Source organism: Aulostomus chinensis, chromosome 5 (assembly GCF_037954235.1).
Source record: "Aulostomus chinensis isolate RoL2024-O1b breed Wild chromosome 5, RoL_Achi_v1.0, whole genome shotgun sequence".
In the NCBI taxonomy this organism is placed as follows: Eukaryota; Metazoa; Chordata; class Actinopteri; order Syngnathiformes; family Aulostomidae; genus Aulostomus; species Aulostomus chinensis.
Window position 1 is genome coordinate 20,591,896 of NC_141324.1, and position 23,473 is coordinate 20,615,368.

The window sequence follows — 23,473 nt, forward strand, 5'->3', positions numbered from 1 at the left end:
GTTTACACTCGGTGATATTCTCTCACTTACACTTATCACTTATAACCCGCTGAACTAGCTTGTCGGGTTGCCCACTGAACGCACAAAGTATCAAGAAAAAGCATTCTGAGGAAGAGATGATGACTATCAAACTGAAAGCCAGCAGCGGTGAGTTACCCCGACGTGGTGTGAGAGGTTGAAATTTATCGTGGCATAAAAAAGTCAAAATATTTGAAATCGAATAATCTTTTTTAACTCAGGTATTGAAAACAAAGAGGACATTCAACATTTGGATCATGAAATTAAAGAATTAAATGAATCCAACATGAAAATAGAAGCAGACATGATGCAACTCCAAACCCAGGTAAATATTTACTCCGACACATTCTCGCTTTTTTTTTTCTTTTTTTTTTCTGAAAGATCATCAGCTTGTTGTCTCGGATCGCTTAATTTGACTGATTTTCTTTTTCGCTTTTTACCCGAAAGCAGATCTCGTCTATGGAATGTAACCTAAAGACAATTGAAGAGGAGAACAAGATGATCGAACAGCACAATGACAGCCTTCTGAAGGAGCTCGCTCGCCTTAGCCAAGCCCTCATTAATAGCCTAACAGACATTCAGCTGCCTCAAATGGTACAGTAAGCCTTGACCTCAGACTCCACTACAACTCATTATATCTAACCTGCCCTGGAAAACACACATCTATCAATTGTCATTTTTTTGCCGTGCTGTTTTCACTAATAGTCAAACATGTTTTTGTTGCAGGGACCCATCAGTGAGCATAATTTTGAAGCCTATGTGAACACATTAACTGATATGTACAACAACTCGGAGCATGAATACTCTCCAGAGTGCAAGGCCCTCTTGGATAATATCAAGCAGGCTATTAAGGGCATCCATGTTTAAGCTGTAGAGCTACCAAGAGGTTTCTTTGACTTGGGATAATGGCACTAGATAGGTCTATTTTACTGAAGAGTGCTGGCTTGGCTGCGTGTATAAGACAAGGCTTTTGAAAATGTGTTTGGCATTTCCTGGAAAATACATTGCACTGAGAAAATAACCAGCCAGATTTGTAATGCTTTTACTGTTTCTGCATTCACTTGATATGTTTATCCTGGTGAGATTTTTACTCCTCTTGCACTTAATTATTTTGTATGGTTTGCTTGGTTTGTGTTCATGTCATTCTTATATTACTGCTATTTAATATTATATTTGTTCATCAGTGTATTTATTTCATCAATTTTTATTTATTTCTAGAATTGTAAATGCTTGATGATTAAAAGAAAATCTGTAGACTTTTCTGCACATTGTAAATTACATAGAAGCACATTCCAATTTCATGGCACACTTTCGCCATCTAGTGATGAAAACTTATATGATTTAACCGTTAAGTTGGATCGCCCTTGAAAGTTAAAAACAAAACAAAACAAAACAAAACAAAAAAAAAAACAACTACCAAAATAATATTTTGAAGCATTGCTTTTGCTTTCTATTCTTTATTGGTAACTGAATGTATGGTAATACAAAGTGAAGATTCTAAAAAAATAAATAAATACAAATGCAATGCCACTGCACTGTACCTTTCATTAACCAATAACAGCTGAATGCAACCAGGAGGTGGCACTGAGCAAAAATGCAGTTCGTGAGCTGAATGTCCGAATCTGCTTTGAATAGAAGAGTGCAACAAAAATCCACTTTGTCAAGACGTCTTTTTTTCCTTTCCTTTTTAAAAAAAAAATATAGTTATTAAACTGCCTTCTGTGCACACACGTTGGAGTGTGCATATAGTATGTGCCTAAATGTATATGAATCCATAAAAATATACAAGTATGTTTTGTGGTAGGACAGTATTGTGTGGATGGCGTCTAATTTATTAAACAGTACAATTATTTTCATAGGAGGAAAATGTTCCTGATGACTGTTTCAAACTGTCGTCTCAGTAGCTGTAATCTCACAGTCAGGTTTTGAAATTTCAAGACTGAGACTGAAAAAGTCTGGTGTTTATTTTACCTTTTGCTAGCACTGAGAAAGAAAAAAAGGGAAATAGTGAATTTAAAAAGAAAAACAAACGTGGACTCCTGCTTATCTTAAACTGCTTACAAGCCTTAACATTTCAACCAGTCTTACAGTTCGGATATTCTTGTAACGCTTGAGGCAGATTTGAATAGAACCTTTTTTTTAAATTAAAAAAAAAACAAAAACAAGTGGAATACAACTTTCAGTTTGAATCATTCAGTTAAAAAAAAAACAAAGGAATTTGAAACCTAGACGAGTGACAGTTGTCGGCTAATCAGTTGTTTAATTGCACTTTTGTATTTCAATTATTTGGTGTTTTTGTTCATCACACTCCTCTTGACTTCAACAAGAAAACAGAGAAATGTATCACCGTTCAAAAAAAGACAAAATAACAGCGATTCATTGGAGCAATACATTTGTAATTTCTGCAAAAGGAAGTCAAAGACATGTAGCCTAGGATATTTTGAAGAAGAAAAAATGTAACAGCGTAAGAGCCAAATTACAGACCCTATTTTATCCAAATACGCAATATGTTTTAAATAATTTAAAAACTGAATCACATTCTTTAAACCTAATCTTTTATTTATTATTTCTTATATTTAATTCCTACACCACACATTGTTTGCTCAGGAAGTTTTGTGAATAATATTTATTTTTTTCCCTGTTAGTATTTGATGTTTTGTAATGTGAAATGCTTTTTTTGTGGAACGATATTAGTATGATATGAAATTGTATTGTATTTTCTTTTCTTTTACATTAAAATGTAATGCTTTTTTCAGTTCAAGTAGTTTGTAAATTGAAACTTCCTATTACTTTTACTATTTCATAATAAACAGATATGCGCTGTGTTGTACAGTTTGTGTATGGTAGAAATAAACTTTTCAAACGGTTGTATGGTTTTCTCAAAGCTTTTAACTGTCAATCAAACGTGCACTCAGCCACCCTGGAGCTATTCTCTTTCCTATGGCATTAACACCATCTAGTGGTCAGACATAGGCATTACAACAACAGAGTGATAGTCCGAGGCGTTGCAACGTCTCAGGTTTGAGTTCAGCTGGGGACCTTCAACATGTCATCTCTCATTTTTATTCACCAGATGAACATGAAATGACACTTCTACTATTTCAGCATCAACGTAGAGCTAACATTAGTCTTCCTGGGTGGTTAAAAGGTAAGTCAGGAGGAACACATTGGATAATTTAGGAGGAACACATCTGATAACTAATTTATCTCTAGAGGGGAAACTAGTTTGAATACAAATGCAGAATCAACAAATGTGTCACTGCAGAACATTTAGAAAACATATTGCTGCAACAGTGATAATTCCAGGATGACCTCAGTTACCTTACAGGCCTGTAAAGCCTCTAAATTTACGAGGAAAAAAATTGATTCATTTAGGCAAACAAACGTCAATGAAACCTTGAATTGACAACTGAAAAACAAATTATGTTTTTAAAAAAAAACATTCGTATCTTGGGGAAACAAATTAATTCAGAAGTTTCACAGCAGTGAAAATAAAATAAATCCTGTGTGTTTCCCATCAGGTTTTATGTACCACTTTATCACCCCATATGAGAATGAAATCTAAGAAATCTAAAACTGAACACGGAACTTACGTCAAAATATCACATTAATTTAAAAAAAAGAAAGAAATTACAAAGACTTATTGACTTTTCACTGGCTTGTAAAACATCTTTTAAGTTGTTGATTCGTGCTTTCCAAAAATCTTGACCTCAGTTCTTCTGACCACCATTTATCACACTAGTTTCCATGCAAATAAAAGATTATTCTTGGAAAGAACTTGCTGATCTGGTTTGAGGATGTGACTCATGATCCCGGATGTATGCAATTACGATAACCTTAAACGAACCCACATATGATAGTCGGTTTAATTCTGTACTTGATGCTGGATGAGCATGTATGGAATTACGAAAACCCCGAATGAACCCAAATTTGATAGTCTGCATTATGTATTTAAATAGTTTGAGCTCATGTTAGTTGAATTTAGTGTGTCAGTGTTACACAAGTAACAGACAAACAATTTCCTCACCTCAAGAGCAAATGAGTTGAAGTGTCATGTCCCTGCTATAAATGAAAGGGTTATTTATAATAGAGTTTTACCTCTCAAAAACTGAAACTGATCATCAGAAAAACCCAACTAGCTAAACTAATAATCCAGGATTAGTAGGCCCTGGTTTGACCCTTAAATGTAGGCAGCAATCTGAAGTGCTATCAAAGAACTTTCCTGACCCCTTACCAAGTTTTCTCTTTCTGATGATGACGATGACGTGACAACCAACCGTACAACAAAATGTCTGAGCAGGGAAAGCTAACCGGGCCAGACGCCACCGCCGCCTCGGTCTTTCAGTTTCTGAACATGGTGACCAGCGTCTATTCCCACAGCTGAAGAGGAAGCCAGAAACCAGCTGCATGCCAAATTTAGCTCTCTGTTCCTCTAGAGAACAGAGTGAAGTTACTTTCCACAATCTCTTCTGTTTTCTAGTCAAAGGCTAAACAGCAGGGGGGGCAGCTACTGTCCCCACATGTCTGTTAGATCAATAAATAAACTCTAAACTGTTGCTGTAAGTGGAATAACATGAAAATGCAGAGATTACATTCAGTGAGGAAAGCAAATCCAATTATATGACAAGATCCCAGAGGCGGACATTAATTGAGTCTAAATATATTTCATATTTTACTTTTACACTAAGTATCATATTTGAGTATTTGATTACTTAGCAACAGGTGTAGTTTTTAGGTTTAAGGAGCCTCATGTTTTACTTCCCATTTACCTCAAAGTAGTGCATCATCAAGTATTCCTTTCACTGTAATCTCCCTTCAACAAGTTTTTATGACAAAAAAAGTGAATTAAATTGGAAAAATCTGTATATAGTGGTCGAAAATGGAGGACACACTTCCACATCTTATTGTTTTCATAACTGCTACTTTGGCAATAACCCTCTCAAAGTTCACCAGTGTATATCTAACTAAAGTTAAAGACAGAGGACATGGTTTGATAAAAAAAAAAATGAACATACTTTAGTAACTAACATTTACTTTAAAATGTGACACTTTTCTAACTTAATGGACCACATATACTCTAATATTCAGGTATCTGCGGTGCATTTCAACTACTTTTATAAAATTATTTGATTATTTATTTTTTTAAAACTTTTCTCGCATGACTTTTCCAGGTTTCTTGTCACTGTCTGAACCCAGATTCGTTTTTGTTTATCCTTGCTTCCCCTCCAATGAACCATCTCACTACCCATTAGATTTATCTGGTGTCAAAGAACACTGCATTCAGTTCATCATGAGTAGCACGGGTAATTTTATGCTTACAATTCATACAGAAAATAAACGGATCAAGACATAGAAATGTCATGCTTTGACGTTGACAAGTCCTAATACGTGTCAAAACGCCAACAAATTAATATTATAATCGAATATGATAATATGAGCCCAAACCAGTATTTTAAGATAGATAGATAGATCGATAGAGGATGTGAGCAACAGTGCTTCCCTCTGTCGACGTTCTCACACCACGTGACCTGTGTTTACATCCTCTCCTCAGCTGTTATTTCCTCCAGCACTTCTTCGACAAAACCATTCGTCGTTACTACTTTAACCGTTTCACGGTGCTGCCCGCTGGTTAGCCTACTTAACACGGCTGTTAACGCGTAGGAGAACCGGCCACTGACCGTCGCATTGCACCGTCGCTGCTGCCCCCCGGTACAAAGGATTGCTACACACGACATAGTGAGTATTTTTTTTTGTTCTAATTTGTTCTGGTTAACTAACTTAACATTTAACCGTATTTTCAACTAGTTTTGTATTCCGGATGGTTAAAGTTATTCACCGTGACTCGTCGGGGAGAGAGTGCGTGTTGAGTGTGTTTGCTGGCGGTGTAACGGCAGGATAAAGAGGCGAGCTTACCCAACCTGCTTTGTCTGTTTTGATGATGGCGCACTCAGGCCCTTTAAGCTAACGTTAGCCCGGCTGACTTCCACTCGAATGGGGTTTCCCGTCTTAAGATGCTGCACGTACAGTTAAAGCAGCGCAAACAGTCATTACATAAGTCACATTATTTTTGGCGTCTTTGATGAATGTGAAGAGACAAAAGGGAGAGTTTGTTGTTGTTGTTCCGTGCCAACCGAGAACAGCGGGCCAGTGGGAACATTTATGTAATTTCGATGTTCGAGGAAGTCAGTAAAAGCTGCTTGATAATAAACCGGGTTAACCAGTAGCTGTTAACGATTGGGGTTAATCGCACTGCAGACTGCGTTTAGAGGGAACAAAAGCTGTATGAGTGTACACACATACACGGTTCTTCTCGACTGTAACGGACCGCCGTGTGTTTCTCACAGATGTGGAATGGTGTGGAGAGGGGAGGAAAAAAAGCAGCCATGATTAATAACGCTGCACAACTTGTCATGAAAACGCTGTTGTTGTTTTGCTCCGTCGTCACACGCAGTGCGAAGAAAGTGTAGCGGGCAGCTGATTGGCTGACAGGCTGCTGTCTGTGTGGCAACTGCACCATGTGACCAGGCGAGGCGCTGATTGGCTGCATCAGGTGTCAGTTGTTTCCACTGTGGCACATCTGTGAAGACCGCTACATAGAGAAGAAGAAACCTTTCTTTTGCTTTTTTAAACTTGTCAGGTTAGATTTGAAGACTTTAATCTTCAAAGAACATTCAAGCAACACTCCCCGATCGACAAAAGCAGAGAACCATTGAAAACACATGGTTGAAACTCGTAGAGAACAATTTAAAAGATGGATCATGGATCTGTTGTTTTAGGAAGCCCCAAGTAATATTAAAGTTAGCCCGTCAAAACCCTCTAAAGCCCTGTGTGACGTCAAGTGTTTTGATGCAGTTAATTGATCAAATAATCTTGTCCTAACTGGGCCCTCACACCAAATGAAATTTGGACTATTTGCATAATTACATCACATATAAAGGCAATGTAAAAATATTAATTGACATTTTTTTTCTGTCAGGTGGCATGAGTGAAGTGAATGACAGTTGAGATATGAGCGGCACGCTGTGGATGTTGTTGAGTTTAGGGATTATTTCTGTTCTATATTGACATTTGCTGACGGTTGCTCATAAAAAAAGTATCCCACAGACTTGCAGGAATTATAGTGTTATGGTGTGTCAACTGGGTGATGCTAATCAACCACATCACGATTGTTTACGATCACATACAGCCACTCAGAAACACAGTTAGGAAAAGGAGTGTGTCATAAATTGTCCTCGTAAAAAAAAGATATAGATTTTATTGAAAAAACTATACACAAAGACACTGTACATAATGTGCACCAATGATAACAGATGAAGAAAACACTAAGGAGGAAATGACATCTCGTCAAGGAAAATATGAAAGTATCCCCCAGCTTGATTAATTCAAGGCCTTTATTTTTCTCCTACATCAAGAGAAGATGTTTAATACTGCAGGTTTGGAGCCGCTTAGTGGACGGACACAGTTAATGTTGTTTCAACAGAAAAAAAAGTAAAAATATCAAGTGCAGTCAGCTTTTCTTTGGTTTCAGTGAACATTTAACACTAAAATAAGGGGGACTCCTGTTTAGGGTCCTCACAAAAACCACAGAACTTTATTTCAATTTAGATGATTACAAAGTGTGCTATATCGTAATAACACAGAATCCAGTTTTACCTTTTGTAGGACCAAAAGTCTTTGGTATTACTTGTACTCTTGTCATACCTTTTTTCTTTTTTTTTTTTTTTTAAAGGTGATTAATTTTTAAAAAATGACAATTTTTGAACAGAAATCAGTGATTACAAATTCTGCAGTTATTTCCAAGCAGGTAAAATCTCCTGATCACTTTCTTTGGTAACAGCCATGGCCGTCAGGATTCCACTTCTGTTTAGTTTCGTCACTGTGTGCATCAGCCTACATGGGCCCGTGGGATTTCGTTACAGCAGTGAACTTGAGCTCCGTGCCCAAAAAAATCCGTTTCATCATCTAGCCTGGTACACTGGTAACCCCTCTCTGGGTCACAGCAGCCAGTCATGACCTGAGCTAGCATCGACCCTGTTCACACACACCAGGAGTCAACCCAGGACAGACCACGTGGGACTCCTGTTTACAACGAGCCATTTTTTTTCTGGCCTCAAATGTTATACTTTCTTTTTTTGATTTGTCTTAAAGGAGTGAGGGAATAATGAGCCCTGTGGCTTATCATCTGTGAGTCTGTACTGCAGTGCCTGTAAGCGTTTTGTTTATGGAATACCTCGCCTGACCCATTTTCTTTCTTTGAATTTCAGGCAACTCTGAATACTATGTATGGGGGGGGGGGGGGGGGGATTAGAAATACAGTGCTGTAAAGCCAGTGATGGTGAGCAAATCAATGATTCTTTTTTTCCTGGGAGAGAGAGAGCCAATGGAAAATTATCTTACCGGGCCTCCCACTACAAAGTCACCTCTGAATTTAATCTTTATTAGCTGAGTCAGATGTGGAGGTGCTGAGAAGGCAGAGAGGGAATTCAAGACCTGTCTCCCACGGCTGCATCTCCAGTTATACCCATCCCCTCTGTGGCAGGTCAGGAGATATCACTTATCAAAGCCAAAGAACATGTTTAAAAACTGCCTAGTCTAAGGGGTTTTCTCCACGGCGCCCGAGGTCCGGGTCGGGACCAGATTATGAATTAAAGCAATACTTTACCCAGAAAGTATTCTGCCATTAAAATACTCACAAATAAGTGTTTTGAGATCAGAGATATTTCATCCCTCCTGGATCGCTTCTTTTTTACTCCAGAGCCTGAAATATATCTTTTGCTTGAAATGACTGGAGACTGACAGCTGAGAGCTACAGCAACAAAACAAGGCAGTTTACCAACCCTCAATTTTATTGTTTAGTGTAATCCACGTCTCCAGCTGTACGCTCTGTAATCCACACACACTTTGATTTGAGCCAGAAACTCAAATGGTGTACCCTTCCTGTTCAGCACTGGTTCATGTAAGCACTGAGTGCAACCAGGTGCCAGGCAAAATGACAGGAGTGCCATTGTCAATAAAAGACCTTGATGATGACATCATCTAGGTATCAGAGATCAAACAGAGACTGAAGTCAGAACAGCCTTCAACCTTGTTGGTGAATTGTCACTAAGACAACCATGAAATCAACCTCAAGCCTTTTGTCCTAGCAACCACGCTGGAGATTTCAATGTATTTGTACTTATTCTTTTCATGGTGACGATGTTTACCTCATAGAAGGCATAATACAACCGATGGCTCAGAACTCGGTGATTTATGTCTTCATTTGGTTTCGTCCAAAGGACTTTTGGAGGCCAGAGGTAGTGAAAACATCCTGTATTTTAAGTTAAAAGCAATGCAATTAGTGAAAAGTAAGACATAAACTAATTACGTTATGTTGCAGAAATTGTTCGCAAGCCAACTTTATGTCACCACCAACTCTCTGCAGTCGTCAGGTTTTTGTTCTGTCATAGCAAACTGTGTGTGCTCAGAGGAATGCACAAATAAACTAGAACGCACTTGGAGAGGACGCATACCTCTACCAGGGCGAACTTTTGACCCCTTTCTCTTTCCACCCAGGCCCCAATCGAAGCTGCAAGCAGTGATGAGCAGGCCCTCTCCCCCAGCATGTTGGAATTTGCTTTTTTTTGTAGACTAAGAGAGAAATTTGACATGCATTTGGTTGACCCTCTGAGAAGAGTACATCAAAGTGTAAAACTATCACATTTCCTGCTGCCACCAGGTGGTGCTATGACTAGTCTGACCCAAAATTTTAATGGGTTCTTCTTTGGCCCATATTACACTCCACCACCATGTTTGGTGGAAGTCGGCCATGTTGTTGTTGCGGAATGCTGCTAACAGCCCTGAATACATAACCTTCTTAGCAGAGTTAATGAATTAAAAGTTGTGAAATAGAACCCATGTAAATCAGGTTTACTTGATGTGCTAATCAGGCTTTTCATAGCAAACAATTACTTAGACACATAGCAAACAAGTGTCATCCTGAGTATTGTCCTTATCTAATTAGACTTTTAAGGTGTGCATGTTGTCCATGGTTGAACCCTGTACTCTCTACCATCACAAGATTCATATAAATCTGAACACAATTGTGTTGAGTTGTATATCGATGAGCAGGATTCTTTTATGGTAATATTATATTTTTGTGTGATGGTCTGCCAAGGATTTAATTCACTGGAGGAGCGACAAAATATTATGTTGGGCTACAAACCGGCGATTGTACGATTGTAGACAATTGTAATTCATTAGGAGGTCTGGTAATTTACCATTTATGAACTTTAATTATTGAAACTTTGATCAGCATCTTGAATCTGCTCTAGACTTTTACAGGACTGAAGGTGAGTCTGAGGTTGATGCAAAGCATGTTGCCATGACATGTTCTTTTTGTTTTTTTCTTTCAGGTTTTTTGCTGTCTGGACATGAGCTCTGTCTGAAGGACTGACAGGTAGAGGCAGGATCCTTCAGCCAGCCGTTCATCTCCATGCCACACTGAGGAGAAATTCCTCCTCCTCCTCCTCCTGAGAACGAGCTCTGCCCTTGCGTTTCTCCTCTCTATTCACCATGGGTGGAGCCGTGAGCGCTGGGGAGGACAATGATGATCTCATTGATAATCTGAAAGAGGCCCAGTATATCCGCACAGAAAAGGTTGAACAGGCTTTTCGGGCCATTGATCGTGGTGACTATTATCTGGATGGCTACCGGGACAGTGCCTACAAAGACTTGGCATGGAAACATGGCAACATACATCTGTCTGCTCCATGTATATACTCTGAGGTAATGGAGGCCCTCAAACTGCAGCCAGGCCTTTCTTTCCTCAACCTTGGCAGTGGGACAGGCTACCTGAGCACAATGGTTGGACTTATCATAGGTAAACTTATGGCCCTTTATCTCTGCTCTTTTGTCATGTGTGTCAAATGTTCTATTCGGTGCAGGTGAACAAACTGAGTGTCAAAGAACAGTGTGTGCTTAAAGTTCGCATCAACACTTAGGAGCTGTGGCTCATTCAATAATATTTCATATTTTTAAAGAAAATATTCTTCCTCTTGTGCTTTTTTTCAAGGGCCATTCGGTGTGAATCATGGAGTCGAGCTCCATAAGGACGTGGTTGAATATGCCAGAGAGAAACTGGATGATTTCATAAAGAATAGTGACAGCTTTGATAAGTGAGTACAAGCTTTATTAAGCACCGCAGAAATTTAAAATACTCCAGAATCTAAAGGGGATTAGGCCCAGCAGTCCCATGTTCTGACATTAGCATGCTAACATGATGTTCCACATATAAACTCAGCATGTCAGCACAGTTTGATTGGAATTGAACTAGTTTTGCAGGTATTTTCATTTATCATAGTGTTGGACAAATTGAACTATTTGCCAGATGACTGCTCTTGACTAAAGCACTTGTACTCACCAGGAGGCAATACCAGCATGTCTACATTTTACTCTTTGGCATACCAGGACTTCTTCTTTTGTACTGGCACAGTTCACAAGCTGCCTATCAAAGCAATACTTCTACAAAAAAGTGTTTTGAATTTCACATACTTACAAATAGATGTCTTGATCTGACAAAGACCTTTTTCACCACTATGTTACTTCTTTGCGGAAAGAGCCGGTTACATATAATTAGATTGAAGCTAATGGTGCAATCAACTGCTGACAACAGCAAAATTGTTTAAAATCATCTGTTGACAAAAACTTAATCACATTGTCCAGTACAGACCACCTGTATCCTCAGTAATCCACAGAAAACTTGGATTCAAGCTAAAAAAAAAAAACAACAAAAAACAAAACTATAACCTGTCAGGATCGGCACTCGTTATGGGTAGGGCAAAACGTGACCAGCTGGTGCATTCAGTTGAGACACCTCTCTCATGCTCAGCTGTGCTCATTTAAGAGAGCTCTGGAAGGGTTTTAGGAAAAGAAAATGTCTTTGCGACCTGAGGACATCTATTGTGACTACTTGACAGCAAAATATACTTTTTGAGTTAGGTAATCCTTTCCTCGCTGCTGCGGGTAGAAGTGGTGCCAACGTTAGCTTGTGGCTGCTTGTTTGCCTTCACTTCTGTTTTTTGAGTCTGTCTGACTTACATGTTCCCTTTGCAGTCTTTTGGAGCCAAACCAACGTTTTTGGCATTGTTAATGTTAATGGTGTTAATGTTTAGAAGTAGCATTACCATGGATCTTTAAGGATGGTTAAGGGATCTCCACGATTACTCCATGATTACTACAGTTCATCGTAGGGCACAGAGAATGTACAACATTTCAACATGGAGGTGTTTATAGCTGCTGCTGCACAGGTCCAAAGTTGATGCATTCAAGCTAGCAACAGTTTTTCCCCTGTGCACTTCAAGAGTTTGGCTTGGAAATGAAATACCTTTGAATCTCTACTCATTAAATTTGCAAAATCCACTCACAGCTTCCAAATGTGATAGTGAGCCTGTTAAAAAAAAAAAAAACAAAAAAACACGTCTGTTTTTCATGATTGCATTTCATCCACTGTACCTCTGATGTTTCTCACAGGTTTGAGTTCTGTGAACCCGTCTTTGTGGTGGGGAATTGCCTTGAAATCTCAACAGACAGCCACCAATATGATCGCATTTACTGCGGCGCAGGAGTGCAGAAAGACCATGAAAATTACATGAAAGTACTGCTGAAAATTGGAGGCATTCTGGTGATGCCCATAGAGGACCAGGTAAGTGTTGCAAACTGTCAGAATAAGACAAAATCAACATATCATAATTGTTATGCAAAACAAGTTCAATAGCTCTGCCCTACAAGACTGGTTACGCAACTTTCTCATGCATTATTGAGCCTTAACTGCCCAGGGATTTTTAACAGCTGTGTAAGGAGCACACACAGTGTAAATGTTTTATTTAAAATGGTGTATGTGTGGACAGACTGTGGGGCATGTTAGAGGGCATTCTGAATACTTCGGTAAGCTGCTGGAGAAAATGGCTAGCTTTTCTAGAAAGGAGCGTCAAGATCCTAACAGTTTTTATGGTCAGGAACTTTCAGCAACTCAACGCAGTGAACGACAACGGGAACTGTAGTGATGGAAAACTTGCATAGGGGAGAGAGAGAGAGAGAGTTGATAATTAGACTAATGTGGGTTTTTCATGATCGACAATGCTGGTACTTAAAAAACCAACACAGCTATTACTTAAGAATATATGACATACAACAATGCAGTGCACTTAACTTGGTGCTGTTTCCACTTGCTTGTTAATTGGCCCCATGAGCTCGGGCATTGGTCGATACCGATGATTTAAAAATGGCAAATAGCGACAACTAATACATCGGCCGACATGTATCATTTATTACTGTATGACTGACATTAAGAAACAAGCTCTAACTCTTCATGGCTCTTCATTCATTTTGCATTTCTGTGTTACACAAGGAAATCCATACTGCAGTCAAGGAGGTACCGTTGGATAATTAGTAGTTTTAAAATACATAACACTTAAAACGTGTGGTTAAAGGAGATGCAGCTCTGTAATCACAGAAACGCATACTGAAAGAAAGAAACATATTCAGAGACTTACCACCATGTCAACTAGGAGTATCATGTAGGGTTAAGTACTCGCTCCCTTCAAGTCACATGGTGCCTATGTGTGCTGGTATTAATGTTGACCTGTTGAGCATCAGTTCAATGTCCCTCAAATCATTCCACCTCCCCCACCAAGACTTAAATTTACTTCATTACCATTCATGATGAGTCTCCTGTGGTTTAATTATGCTTTGATAACTCGTCATACTGTGGACTGATAATTACTTGCAATGACTTGAACCACCAGATATCTTTCATCCCCCTCACATAGTAAATGTCTCTCCCCAGCACACACTATGATAGTGTGTTTAATTAGTGTGTATAGGTTTGTCTATACTGCCATTATACTGTGTACTATAGCTGCAGGGATTTGTTTTATAAGTTTTGTCGTAGTCTTGGACCTTTTGTTTAATTTGAAGATGTTAACTTGGGCTTTAGAATATCCATCCATCCATCCATTTTCTTCCGCTTATCCTGTTAAGGGTTGCGGGAGGGCTGGAGCCTATCCCAGCAGCCTTCAGGTGAGAGGCGGGGTTCACCCTGGACAGGTCACCAGTCCATCACAGGACCAACACATAGAGACAGACAACCATTCACACTCACAGTCACACCTACAGTCAATTTAGAGTATCAATCAGCCTCGTCCCCTCTTGATGTCTTTGGACTGTGGGAGGAAGCTGGAGTACCAGAGAGAACCCACACAGGAACAGGGAGAACATGGAGACTCACACAGAAAGATCCTGTGCTGGAGCTGTGGCTTGAACCTGGAACCTTCTTGCTGTGAGGTGGCAGTGCTGACCACTGCACCACCGTGCTGCCCTGGGCTTTAGAATATTAAAAAAAACCCAAAACATTCTCATATGTTTTTTGAACTATATGATTCATTTAAATAAGGTGATATGAGGTCATGAATACTGTTGTTTCAAGAAGTGATTTCCCGATCTGATCTCAAAGACTGGAATCAGAGCTCATCAAGACACCTTTAGCTGATCGGAATCTTACCATTTAGTTTAACATCAGTTGTCATATATAGCTGCAACAATAATTGTGTAGTCGATCAAAAAACAATTTATTGTTAACAATTTTGATAATAGAGACAATTTTTCAGTCCTCTTCTCCAGAATCTTAAATATATACTTGCTCTGAGCTTTTTTTGTGTGTGTGATCTTGACAGTAAAGTAATATTCTCTCTCACTGACTTACTTAAAAGAAAACTTAGAGGAGCAGCTTGGTGGATTGCCGGCAGTTTTTTTCTTGATGCAGAGCTATTCAATCGTCACGGCTGTATATTGGATTGATTTTAATAACTGTAATGTACTTGACAAGGCTTTATTGTTTGTGGTTCACAGAACATCCGAGGTGGGGGTACAGATTTTAACACAGGATCCAGGAAGCTGTTCCAACAGTTTATTATAGTTGAGGAGAGTGGATTAAAACGGGTAGCAGATGATAGATGGTGGAGAATTTTTGTCGATACAAAGACATTAAACGAACATGTCAAAGGTCGTGGGGGCGGCATGGTTTGGCTGTGGAGTGGCTGTCTAGCAATCGAAGGGTTGCTGGCACTTCCCCCAGTGAAAAAGATACTGAGCCCCTAATTGCTCCTGATGCGACAGACTGGCGACCCGTCCAGGGTGAACCCTGCCTCTGACCCAATATCACCCTGGATAGGCTCCAGGCCCCCCCCCCCCCGACCCTTAACGGTTAATAAGCGGATGGATGGGTGGATGTTGCAGGTCTGAAAGGAATTATACAAGCAGTGGAAAAAAACAAGTTTTGTAACTTGTATTATTGCTGTATCTTCCATGAAATTGATCTTAGCTACATGGGTTCTCTTTGCTCTGTAACCTTGTCTGTGTGGTCAGGACTTGTGATTTAACAGTATTTGAAGGAGGCCCCGGTTTAACTGTACTCTATCTCAGAAAATACAAGTATTGGATTGGGACTCTGTATTGACAAAGACACAATTTTAGATTACTTGAATTGGGGGCAAAACATGATGGGGACATCCCTAGTTGCAAGCTTTCCTTTAAATATTAAAAGTAGGTCATTGTGAGTGTTTGAGAGAAGGCGCTGGAAGGCCTGATGAATCCCAGGTGGATTCAGAAAATAAAGGCGCTATTTACCCACAAAATTAGAAAGATTAATTTATAAAAGCAAGCATATTAAGTGCTGGGGCCATAAGATAGGTCAAAGTAACACAACTGAACTCAGGCTATGATAAAGTAACTTAACAAAACCATACAAAGAACAAAAACAAAAAAATGACATTCATAGTTGCGGATTAGACCAGTGACACAGAAAGAGATTAACATGTAAACTCCAAGGAAACGAAGTAGGTCATTTACTCTGTAACTGAAATAAACGTTGTTAATCAAAAGTACCTATAGTCTATACCAAAGTTAAGTCTAGAATTAGAACAACCTTAGACGAGTCTGTCCAACACAAATAGTGCAAAGACGAAATAAACTTTTATCACACTGTATGAACTTAATTTTGAACCATTGTATGTGAAATAAGGGTGTTGGTGCGCCATCTTTTATTATGGTCGTGTACCTGCAGGTGCAGTTCCTCAACTCTGTAATCCAGATGGAATCTGATGACGGGGACAGATGAGGTTTTATTGGACTTTTGCATTAACGATGTACAACAAACAGTATTTAAACATGCAGATGCAACCCATAACAACCAGCTTGAGTATCTGGTCAGTCCATTTTCTAAATGGATGCTCCATGTGTGGTGCTCTTGTCCTTAAACAAGTATGTGCTGAAGTAAAGTGCGACCAGAAAATCTTTACTCACAAAGAAAATGGACATAAACACAAGACCAACAACCAAGCAGGAAGTTCCTCAGCAGAACATGACATGGATTTAAAACAAAGTTTAAGAGCCTGCTGGTTAAGGCTTTCTCCCTCGTGGTTGAGGTTATTTAATATTTAATACGTCTGAAGTGTCGAGCTCAGGTTTTGTCTCTTTATACAGCTGACCCAGATAACGAGGACTGGCCAGTGCACATGGGAGAGCAAAAACATCTTGGCGGTGTCCTTTGCCCCCTTGGTCCAGCAGAGCAGAGCTGATGGAGACAAGCCTGACGCTGTCCAGTTGCGTGAGTTTCTCCCGCCTCTGTCTTTTCTATGGCTAACCCATCTTGAAGTGTAAAGCGGGCAGTATTTCAACTTTGACAGTATATTCAAAGTGAAGTGATGGCTCCTAAAGCAGTATTTACTGTGAGCTGGCCCTGCAGCTTAGACAGTTTTCCCTATGACGACCTTTCTTATTCATGCCGACCTACTTTAAGAACACTCGTATGGATTATTCTTTCTTTTCTGCGCTGCATCTCTTGAACCACTGTGTCATCTCTCTCGCTCCTCAGCCCCAGTGACAGTGCGGAGCCTTCAGGATCTGTCTCGCATCTATATACGGCGTACTCTCAGAAACCTGGCCTGCGAGGACAGTCTGGAGAAGGGCATGGTGCAAAGAGTTCCCCAGAAACGCAAACGCAGGCGCTGCCGGCGGCGACGCATCAACACCTACGTTTTTGTAGGTAACCAGCTGATTCCCCAGATGGTAGAGAGTGAGGAGGAGGAGCACGCTGAAGAAGAACACAAGGACGTGGAGGAAGAAGAGGAAAGAGACATTGGCGACATTGAAATCCTCAAGCAAGTGAACATGTTGAGAGACCAAATAATGGCGTTACCTCTGCCGGAGTCACTTAAAGCATATTTGCTGTATTACAGAGAGAAATGACTGATTGACTGGTGGTCGCCTCTGAATGGGTGCAGCGCCTGCTGAAATGTTTCTTTTCACCTTCTTCGGTACAAATGTAGCATTATTTCCATTAAATCTTGATGACAAAACTGTAACAGAGGGAGACGTCATAGATAACTGGATAATAATGTTATGATTGTCATGAATATGTTTTTGATTTGTATGTAAAAAAAAAAAAAAAAAAAATTGTACTAAGCTGACATTATTTCCCAATTTTGTGCCAAGATCTCTGGCAGATGAAAAATTGTACAAACTTACTATATTTGTTAAAATATGATCATGCTTAAAAAAAAAAGTGCACCTTTTTTTAGAAGCTTTAACTTCCTGGCAGTGTCTGGAGACTGAGTGACGCTGAAAAGACACTGAAAGTCACAGGTCACATTTTGAGTAGTAGACATTCTTGATAATGGTGAACGGGACTCTTCTATCATTCATTTCTCGTCTTGATATTTTGTCAGAGGTGTTTTGTACCCACCTGGTAGAAGAGGTCACTTGGAGATTGGTTCATAAATATTTCTACTGAGCACCTTTTAATGTAACATTTTCTACAGGGTGCTTTACATTCTCGCGTTAGCTGACATTCTACTTGATGCGACGAGGCGGCGCAAGCATCCCTGGAATGAACTTTTTATCCAATTCTTTCTTTTTTGTCGTTAATGCAAATATATCAGCTGAAACAATCATATCAGAGGTTTAAGATAATAATGACAAAGGGTGTTTATGGTGGTTTTTAGAGGACACTGGTGAATGGGGGGTATTAAATAATGCATGAATATACTGTATATGTCTTGGTTGTTCTTGACTTGTTTCACATCTTAAACACTTGGTCACTGGAGTTGATGTCCCAGGTGATCAAGTCTGGAAATATAGATATGGTTTGGGGAGAAGAAAAACTAATCAATTAGATGGCCTTGAGACAGATCTCAAATTATGTATAGTGCTACGCTTCTTTTTCTTTTTTTCTTTTTATTGGAAGCAATGCAAAATCAAAATGAGGATTTTGAAGCCTTTTGTATCCTGGACTGTAAGATGTGTCCAATAAAGCACCTTATTCTGCAGTCCTCAAGTAGAAAAAGGTGCCAATTTTTTTTGGGGGGGGGGGGGGGGCTTAATTTGTATTGTGAATTTGTAATGTTAAAAAAAAAAAAGAAGAAGAAATAAAAGAAAAAAAAGTACAATTTACTCACAGAACTACCCTGAGAGTGATGGCTTTTAAGTGCCAACGTATCCCATCACATTAGGATTTCTGAGAGTTTTTTTTCCGGCACAGGAGAATTTACCCAAACGATGGTATATTTCTACAAAACATTCCACATTGAGAAAATAGCAGCACATCACTGATTAAAAATCTGTTCAGTTTTTTTTTTTTGTCAGCTTTATTGTCACGAATTTGAAGGTTTTTTTTCATCTTACTTTGAATGCATAATTTCGTATTCCAGAAGCTGATATGAATGTCGTTGATATGAATTCTATTCAGTATATACAGTAACTGATTATATATATATATATAAATATATATATATATATAAATATATATATATATATATATATATATATAAAAATGTAATGTTATATGATTCTGACTACAGTTTAATTTGCATTTGGTTTGTTGTAGCACCCTCTTGATGTACTGTAACTTCACACTGGGAACTGTGCACCAAACTTCCTCTGCTGTTTGTTAAATAGGTGAGTTATATTTGTGCTCTCGGGCTTCATTTTGTTCTGGTGTAATGAAAAAAAAAATTTTTTGTTTGGAAACTGGGCTGTTATTTTGTGTGTGTGTGTGTGTGTGTGTGAAGCGGTGACATTTATTTCCTGTACGGTTTCTTTTTTCGTCTCCACAATCATCAGAAAGCTTCTTTAGTAAGCAATAATGAAATCAGTTCTCTGCTAATAATTAAAATACCATTTGATTAGTGTAGTATCCATTAAAACCCACATGACCAATTACAAGCATGGAATAGGTCATGTACCATTATCTCAAATATAATGGCTAATTCAATAGCACATCAAGTTCTGAATGCAGGGGACCTACAACCTCAAATCTCAGGTCACGCCTTGCACCAAAGTTAACGTAACACAAAGGAGATTGAACTACAAAAATGGCACCCAGTCATAACCAGCTCTGTGCTCTTATTTGTTAAGAGCCAAAGCAGTTGTGTAACTGTTGATCAGGCCCGGGGTAATTTCTCATAGTTTGTGCAGTTCATTTAGAAAATGTGTTGTTCCTCTGTAAATGTTTGGCACAAAAATAAAGGTCACAATCACATCATGCCTCTTTAAATCATTGTAACAGCTCATTTTATGTCCTTGCTGTTGGATGCGTTCTTCACGGCAGGCAAACATGAGGTAGAAACAGCAGTAAAATGCAAATATGTCCGTCTAAAGCCTAACCATTTATTTTATTTTCGATTTGTTGTCCTGAAACAAACGTTTTTAGAGCAATCTGCTTCTGTACCTCTTCCTTTTACCGTCTTGGCCATTTTGAAGCTTGTGTTGCTAAGGGAGTAGGCCCACTAGATTTAGCAACGTAGTGTGTAATTATAACGAACTAATTAACTACAATTACATCTCTGTGAGTTATTTCATGCAACCTAAACTTGGCCTGTATGACTAGAAATAAGCCAACTGGCTCTCATATGCAGAAAACCCCAGAGTGTGAGCCTGCACCAGTGTGTTGAGCTTGTATTTCTTTGAAAATATACAATTGGCTCCAGCAAAAAAATAAAAATAAAATTTATATATATATGTATATATATATATATATATATATATATATGTGTGTGTGTGTGTGTATATATATATATATATATATATATATATATGTGTGTGTGTGTGTGTATATATATATATATATATATATATATATATATATATATATATATGTGTGTGTGTGTGTGTGTGTGTGTGTGTATATATATATATATATATATATATATATATATATATATATATATATATATATATATATATATATATATATATATATATATATATATATATATATATACACAGTATGTATACACATAAAAACAGTGGTGGGATGTAACAACTCCAGTACTGTGTTTCACTACAAATTGGATGCATTCTTACCTGAGTTTTTCTGCTTCTACTACATTTGGGTGACACTTTACTCCTCTACTGTATTTCAGAGTCACACTTTGTGCTTCCATTGCATTTCAGGAAATCACTTTAGGTACTTTGTACCTCAGCACAGGTTACAAATAGGAGACGCAACAGAAAAGGCCAGTTTATACACACTAGCTAATGAGTTGATCATGGACATAAAAACACTTATAAAAATCGAGGCAACAATAACGATAATAATAAAAATAATGCACTTAAAATGCTCTTGATTATTCTGTTATACTTAATATACAGATTATTTATGCAAGTACTACAACTCAAACTATTCTATATGGCAATATATATTGTTCAATGCACAATTCAGACATTTACGCACAGAAATGGCTGTAATATATGCGTTGGACGACTAGTAATAAATATTGAATATGAAATTTCCGATATTATGACTAGAATTAAGTTATACTTCAAGAAAGAACAAGAACGTGTTTTTAAATATATTCAGTTCTTACTTGACTTTGTCTGATATCAGTAAACAGAGGAAGCTGGGAATGTTGAGGACATCAGGTATGAAACCAGATGATGAAAAACAGAAATATCACACCCCTCAGCAGGATTACTTAATTTATTTCTTGCATATTTAATATTTTTAATAGCAGAACCCAAAAAAAAGAGAGTAGAGCCGAAACAGGCATTGAAAAATAAAGCTGACCACAAGTGAGCCGTGTTATAAAAGGTCTCGTTTATTCATTTTTTTCTCTTTTTTTTTTACACAGTATATTTGTTAATAAAACATCTGCAAAAAAATAAAATAAACTTCACTCTCTAGTTCCTGTGTTATAAGGGTACGCGACCAAGATAATAATCATAATAAAGCACAGAAGCAACACTCGGACTTTCTTTGCATAGACTGCACCACCTTTAGTTCCCCTCAGACACTCAGGTCAGTTTTAACAAGCACTTCATTGAGCCCGTTCAGGTTTGTAGTCCCTCAGAGTCCACTCGTCTCCTCTGTTTGGACTTTGTAGGTGATGGTAATATCATGACCGTTTGACTGGGATTATTTTTGAGTAGTTTGGTTGTCACTCTGCAGGGGCATCTCAAACCTTTAGAGGGCAAATACAATATCTATGTATACTGCTTTAATCTTCTTCTAATGAAAACCTTCTGTCGTATTTACAAGCTGAGGTCAAAACAGAAAAGAAAAGAAAAAAAGATTCCAAGAAATAACACCATAGCTGATTTTCTTTCTTTTAAAACAACGAAGAAGAGAGCACGAGATTATGAGCTCTCTATTAACTTGTCTCTGGTGCACATCAAATTAACAAATGCCCTAATCCCTACAAGTAATCGCCGTAATTCTTCAAGTCATTTGAAGGTCAGTGTTTATTTACATAATCAAGTTTTGTCGAGAAAAAATAATCATGTCATAAACCCTAAAGTGTTCTAATCACGTCAGTAGAGTGCTATGTTCAGATTGTGTCGGCGTGGACGGTGAACCTGATTATCACTCTTAGTTCACACTTCCTGAACCCTTTTTATTCAGTAATCCAGGAAACAGGATGGCTATATTCTGACCACATCGGAGGAGCTTGAATGTAATATACAGAGACAAAGATACCACACGCGGGTCTACACCACCTGTTTCACTCAGCAACGCTTCCACAAACTCATAAACTAACCAGATATTTTATTGCCAGTTTTTAGCTTTTAGATTCAGTGAAAAACAGATTTAACTGCTTTTGAGGAATACTGAGGTGTGTGTTTCTACCTCTGGTTTAAACAAAAGGGACGAACAGAGAGTTTCATTGTTCTTGTACAATCATTTCCAGTGAATATCCTCACAGGAGTTCAAGGGCAACTGTGTTGGCTGGAAAAGAAAAGGCTAAAAACCAAACGTACATAGAAAAGCAGACCACCTGCGTGTTTTTTTTTTTTCCCCATCATGATGTGTCAATATTAAGGATGTCTGAGGATCAAGAGGACAAATTCACTTAAAAAGATTCTTTGTTTCCAGTTTTTCTGTGAATTTATTCGTCTTTAGGTCCAGAAATCACAGATTCTTTTCTCATTCCTGAGGAGGTCTGTGTGTGCGTGCGTGTGTATGTGTGCGTGTGCGCGCGCGTGCTTGTCCTCCATCATGTCACAAATGGTTCCAGTTTCTCCTGTCCGCCATTTTAGACCACAGTCATTAGAGGGGGGCACTGGAAGGAGCAGCGCCTGTCAAGTGGCGTGTTTGAGCTTAGGCGTCTGTGAGTTACATGAGATGGAGGAGAGGGAAGGAATCCCCGTGGTCGTTGCGCTGCCTTGACTCTCCACAAACATCGGGTCCAGGCAAGCAACTTTGGCAGCGAAGAAAGCGTGAATACAATGAAGCACAGCGAAGAGGTTTGAGAACTCCAGCTCCTGGGAGAGGAAAAGGTAATTAATTTTCTTTAACCTTTGAAATTCTTGCTCTTGACATACACCAGTAAACATCTGTCAGCGCTCATCACCTTTGCTTCAATAGATTTGGAGTCTTGATTTTGGAATAAAAACTTGATCTTGCTTTTCCCGTCATCAGACGATCCTTTTAACTGTGAGAACTTGTACCGCCACAGTACTGCCTGGAATGTATAGATGGCAAAGACGATGACTTTACACAGACAAAAACATGTATTTACATTCCTTCAATTACTTGTGTCACTATTTTCTGAATAATGCACCTTAAATTCAACATGGATACAGAGAGGAATGTTGTATATGAGTAAATCTTCCAGATCCTGAAATAGAGCGACAGTGATTCCGTCAGTGTTGAACTGAATTTTTTAAAAAAGCCGCTGCACAGTGTGTGAGCGCAGGTCGCTGTCAGGCCAACTGCTCTCCTAAGCTGCTGACACAATTCACATGTATCTGCTACTGGAACAGGAGGCAGGACTGGATGAAGTATTTCTGTCACGAAGCGTTTACAGGACTAGAAGTGTTTCAGCACAATGAAAGAAAAGCTACAATTTGAGTTGGTTAAATCTCATCATGTGCTAATATCTGATGACTTTTTACTGGGATCAACAGCAAACATGACAAAGTGGTC

The 23,473-nt window shown here is 38.7% G+C and overlaps 3 protein-coding genes across 4 annotated transcripts in view; 2 read left to right on the forward strand and 1 right to left on the reverse strand.

Annotated features, from left to right (window-relative positions):
* The window catches only part of st18 (ST18 C2H2C-type zinc finger transcription factor), a 39,946-nt gene extending 37,011 nt beyond the window's left edge, over positions 1-2,935 (forward strand). The window contains exons 19-22 of one of the 2 annotated variants that reach the window (XM_086203801.1): positions 59-147; positions 240-343; positions 469-612; positions 745-2,935. In XM_086203801.1, the coding sequence (XP_086059927.1) occupies positions 59-147; positions 240-343; positions 469-612; positions 745-885 (478 nt within the window). In that variant the 3' untranslated portion in view covers positions 886-2,935. Of the gene's footprint in view, positions 1-58; positions 148-239; positions 344-465; positions 613-744 lie in introns of both variants that reach the window. The other variant, XM_086203800.1, reaches the window with a different exon arrangement.
* Positions 2,936-5,527: 2,592 nt separating this feature from the next.
* On the forward strand, positions 5,528-18,401 carry pcmtd1 (protein-L-isoaspartate (D-aspartate) O-methyltransferase domain containing 1). Its single transcript, XM_086203802.1, has 6 exons — positions 5,528-5,754; positions 10,410-10,876; positions 11,069-11,171; positions 12,526-12,697; positions 16,534-16,657; positions 16,925-18,401. The coding sequence occupies exons 2-6, from the start codon at positions 10,570-10,572 to the stop codon at positions 17,296-17,298; spliced, it is 1,080 nt and encodes a 359-aa protein (XP_086059928.1). The 5' UTR covers positions 5,528-5,754; positions 10,410-10,569; the 3' UTR covers positions 17,299-18,401.
* A 2,730-nt stretch (positions 18,402-21,131) lies between these two features.
* Positions 21,132-23,473, reverse strand: part of sntg1 (syntrophin, gamma 1) — a 34,591-nt gene continuing 32,249 nt past the window's right edge. Inside the window, exons 18-19 of the mRNA XM_086204992.1 lie at positions 22,899-23,009; positions 21,132-22,809 (exon numbers count right to left, since the gene is read on the reverse strand). Coding sequence (XP_086061118.1) covers positions 22,627-22,809; positions 22,899-23,009 — 294 coding nt within the window. The 3' untranslated portion in view covers positions 21,132-22,626. The remainder of the gene's footprint in view (positions 22,810-22,898; positions 23,010-23,473) is intronic.

Coding starts and splice junctions, on each gene's coding strand:
- pcmtd1 (XM_086203802.1), top strand. CDS start 10,570: ATGGGTGGAGCCGTGAGCGCTGGGGAGGACAATGATGATCTCATTGAT. Junction 12,698..16,533: donor TGATGCCCATAGAGGACCAG/GTAAGTGTTGCA, acceptor CTCTTTATACAG/CTGACCCAGATAACGAGGAC. Junction 16,658..16,924: donor GCCTGACGCTGTCCAGTTGC/GTGAGTTTCTCC, acceptor CTCGCTCCTCAG/CCCCAGTGACAGTGCGGAGC.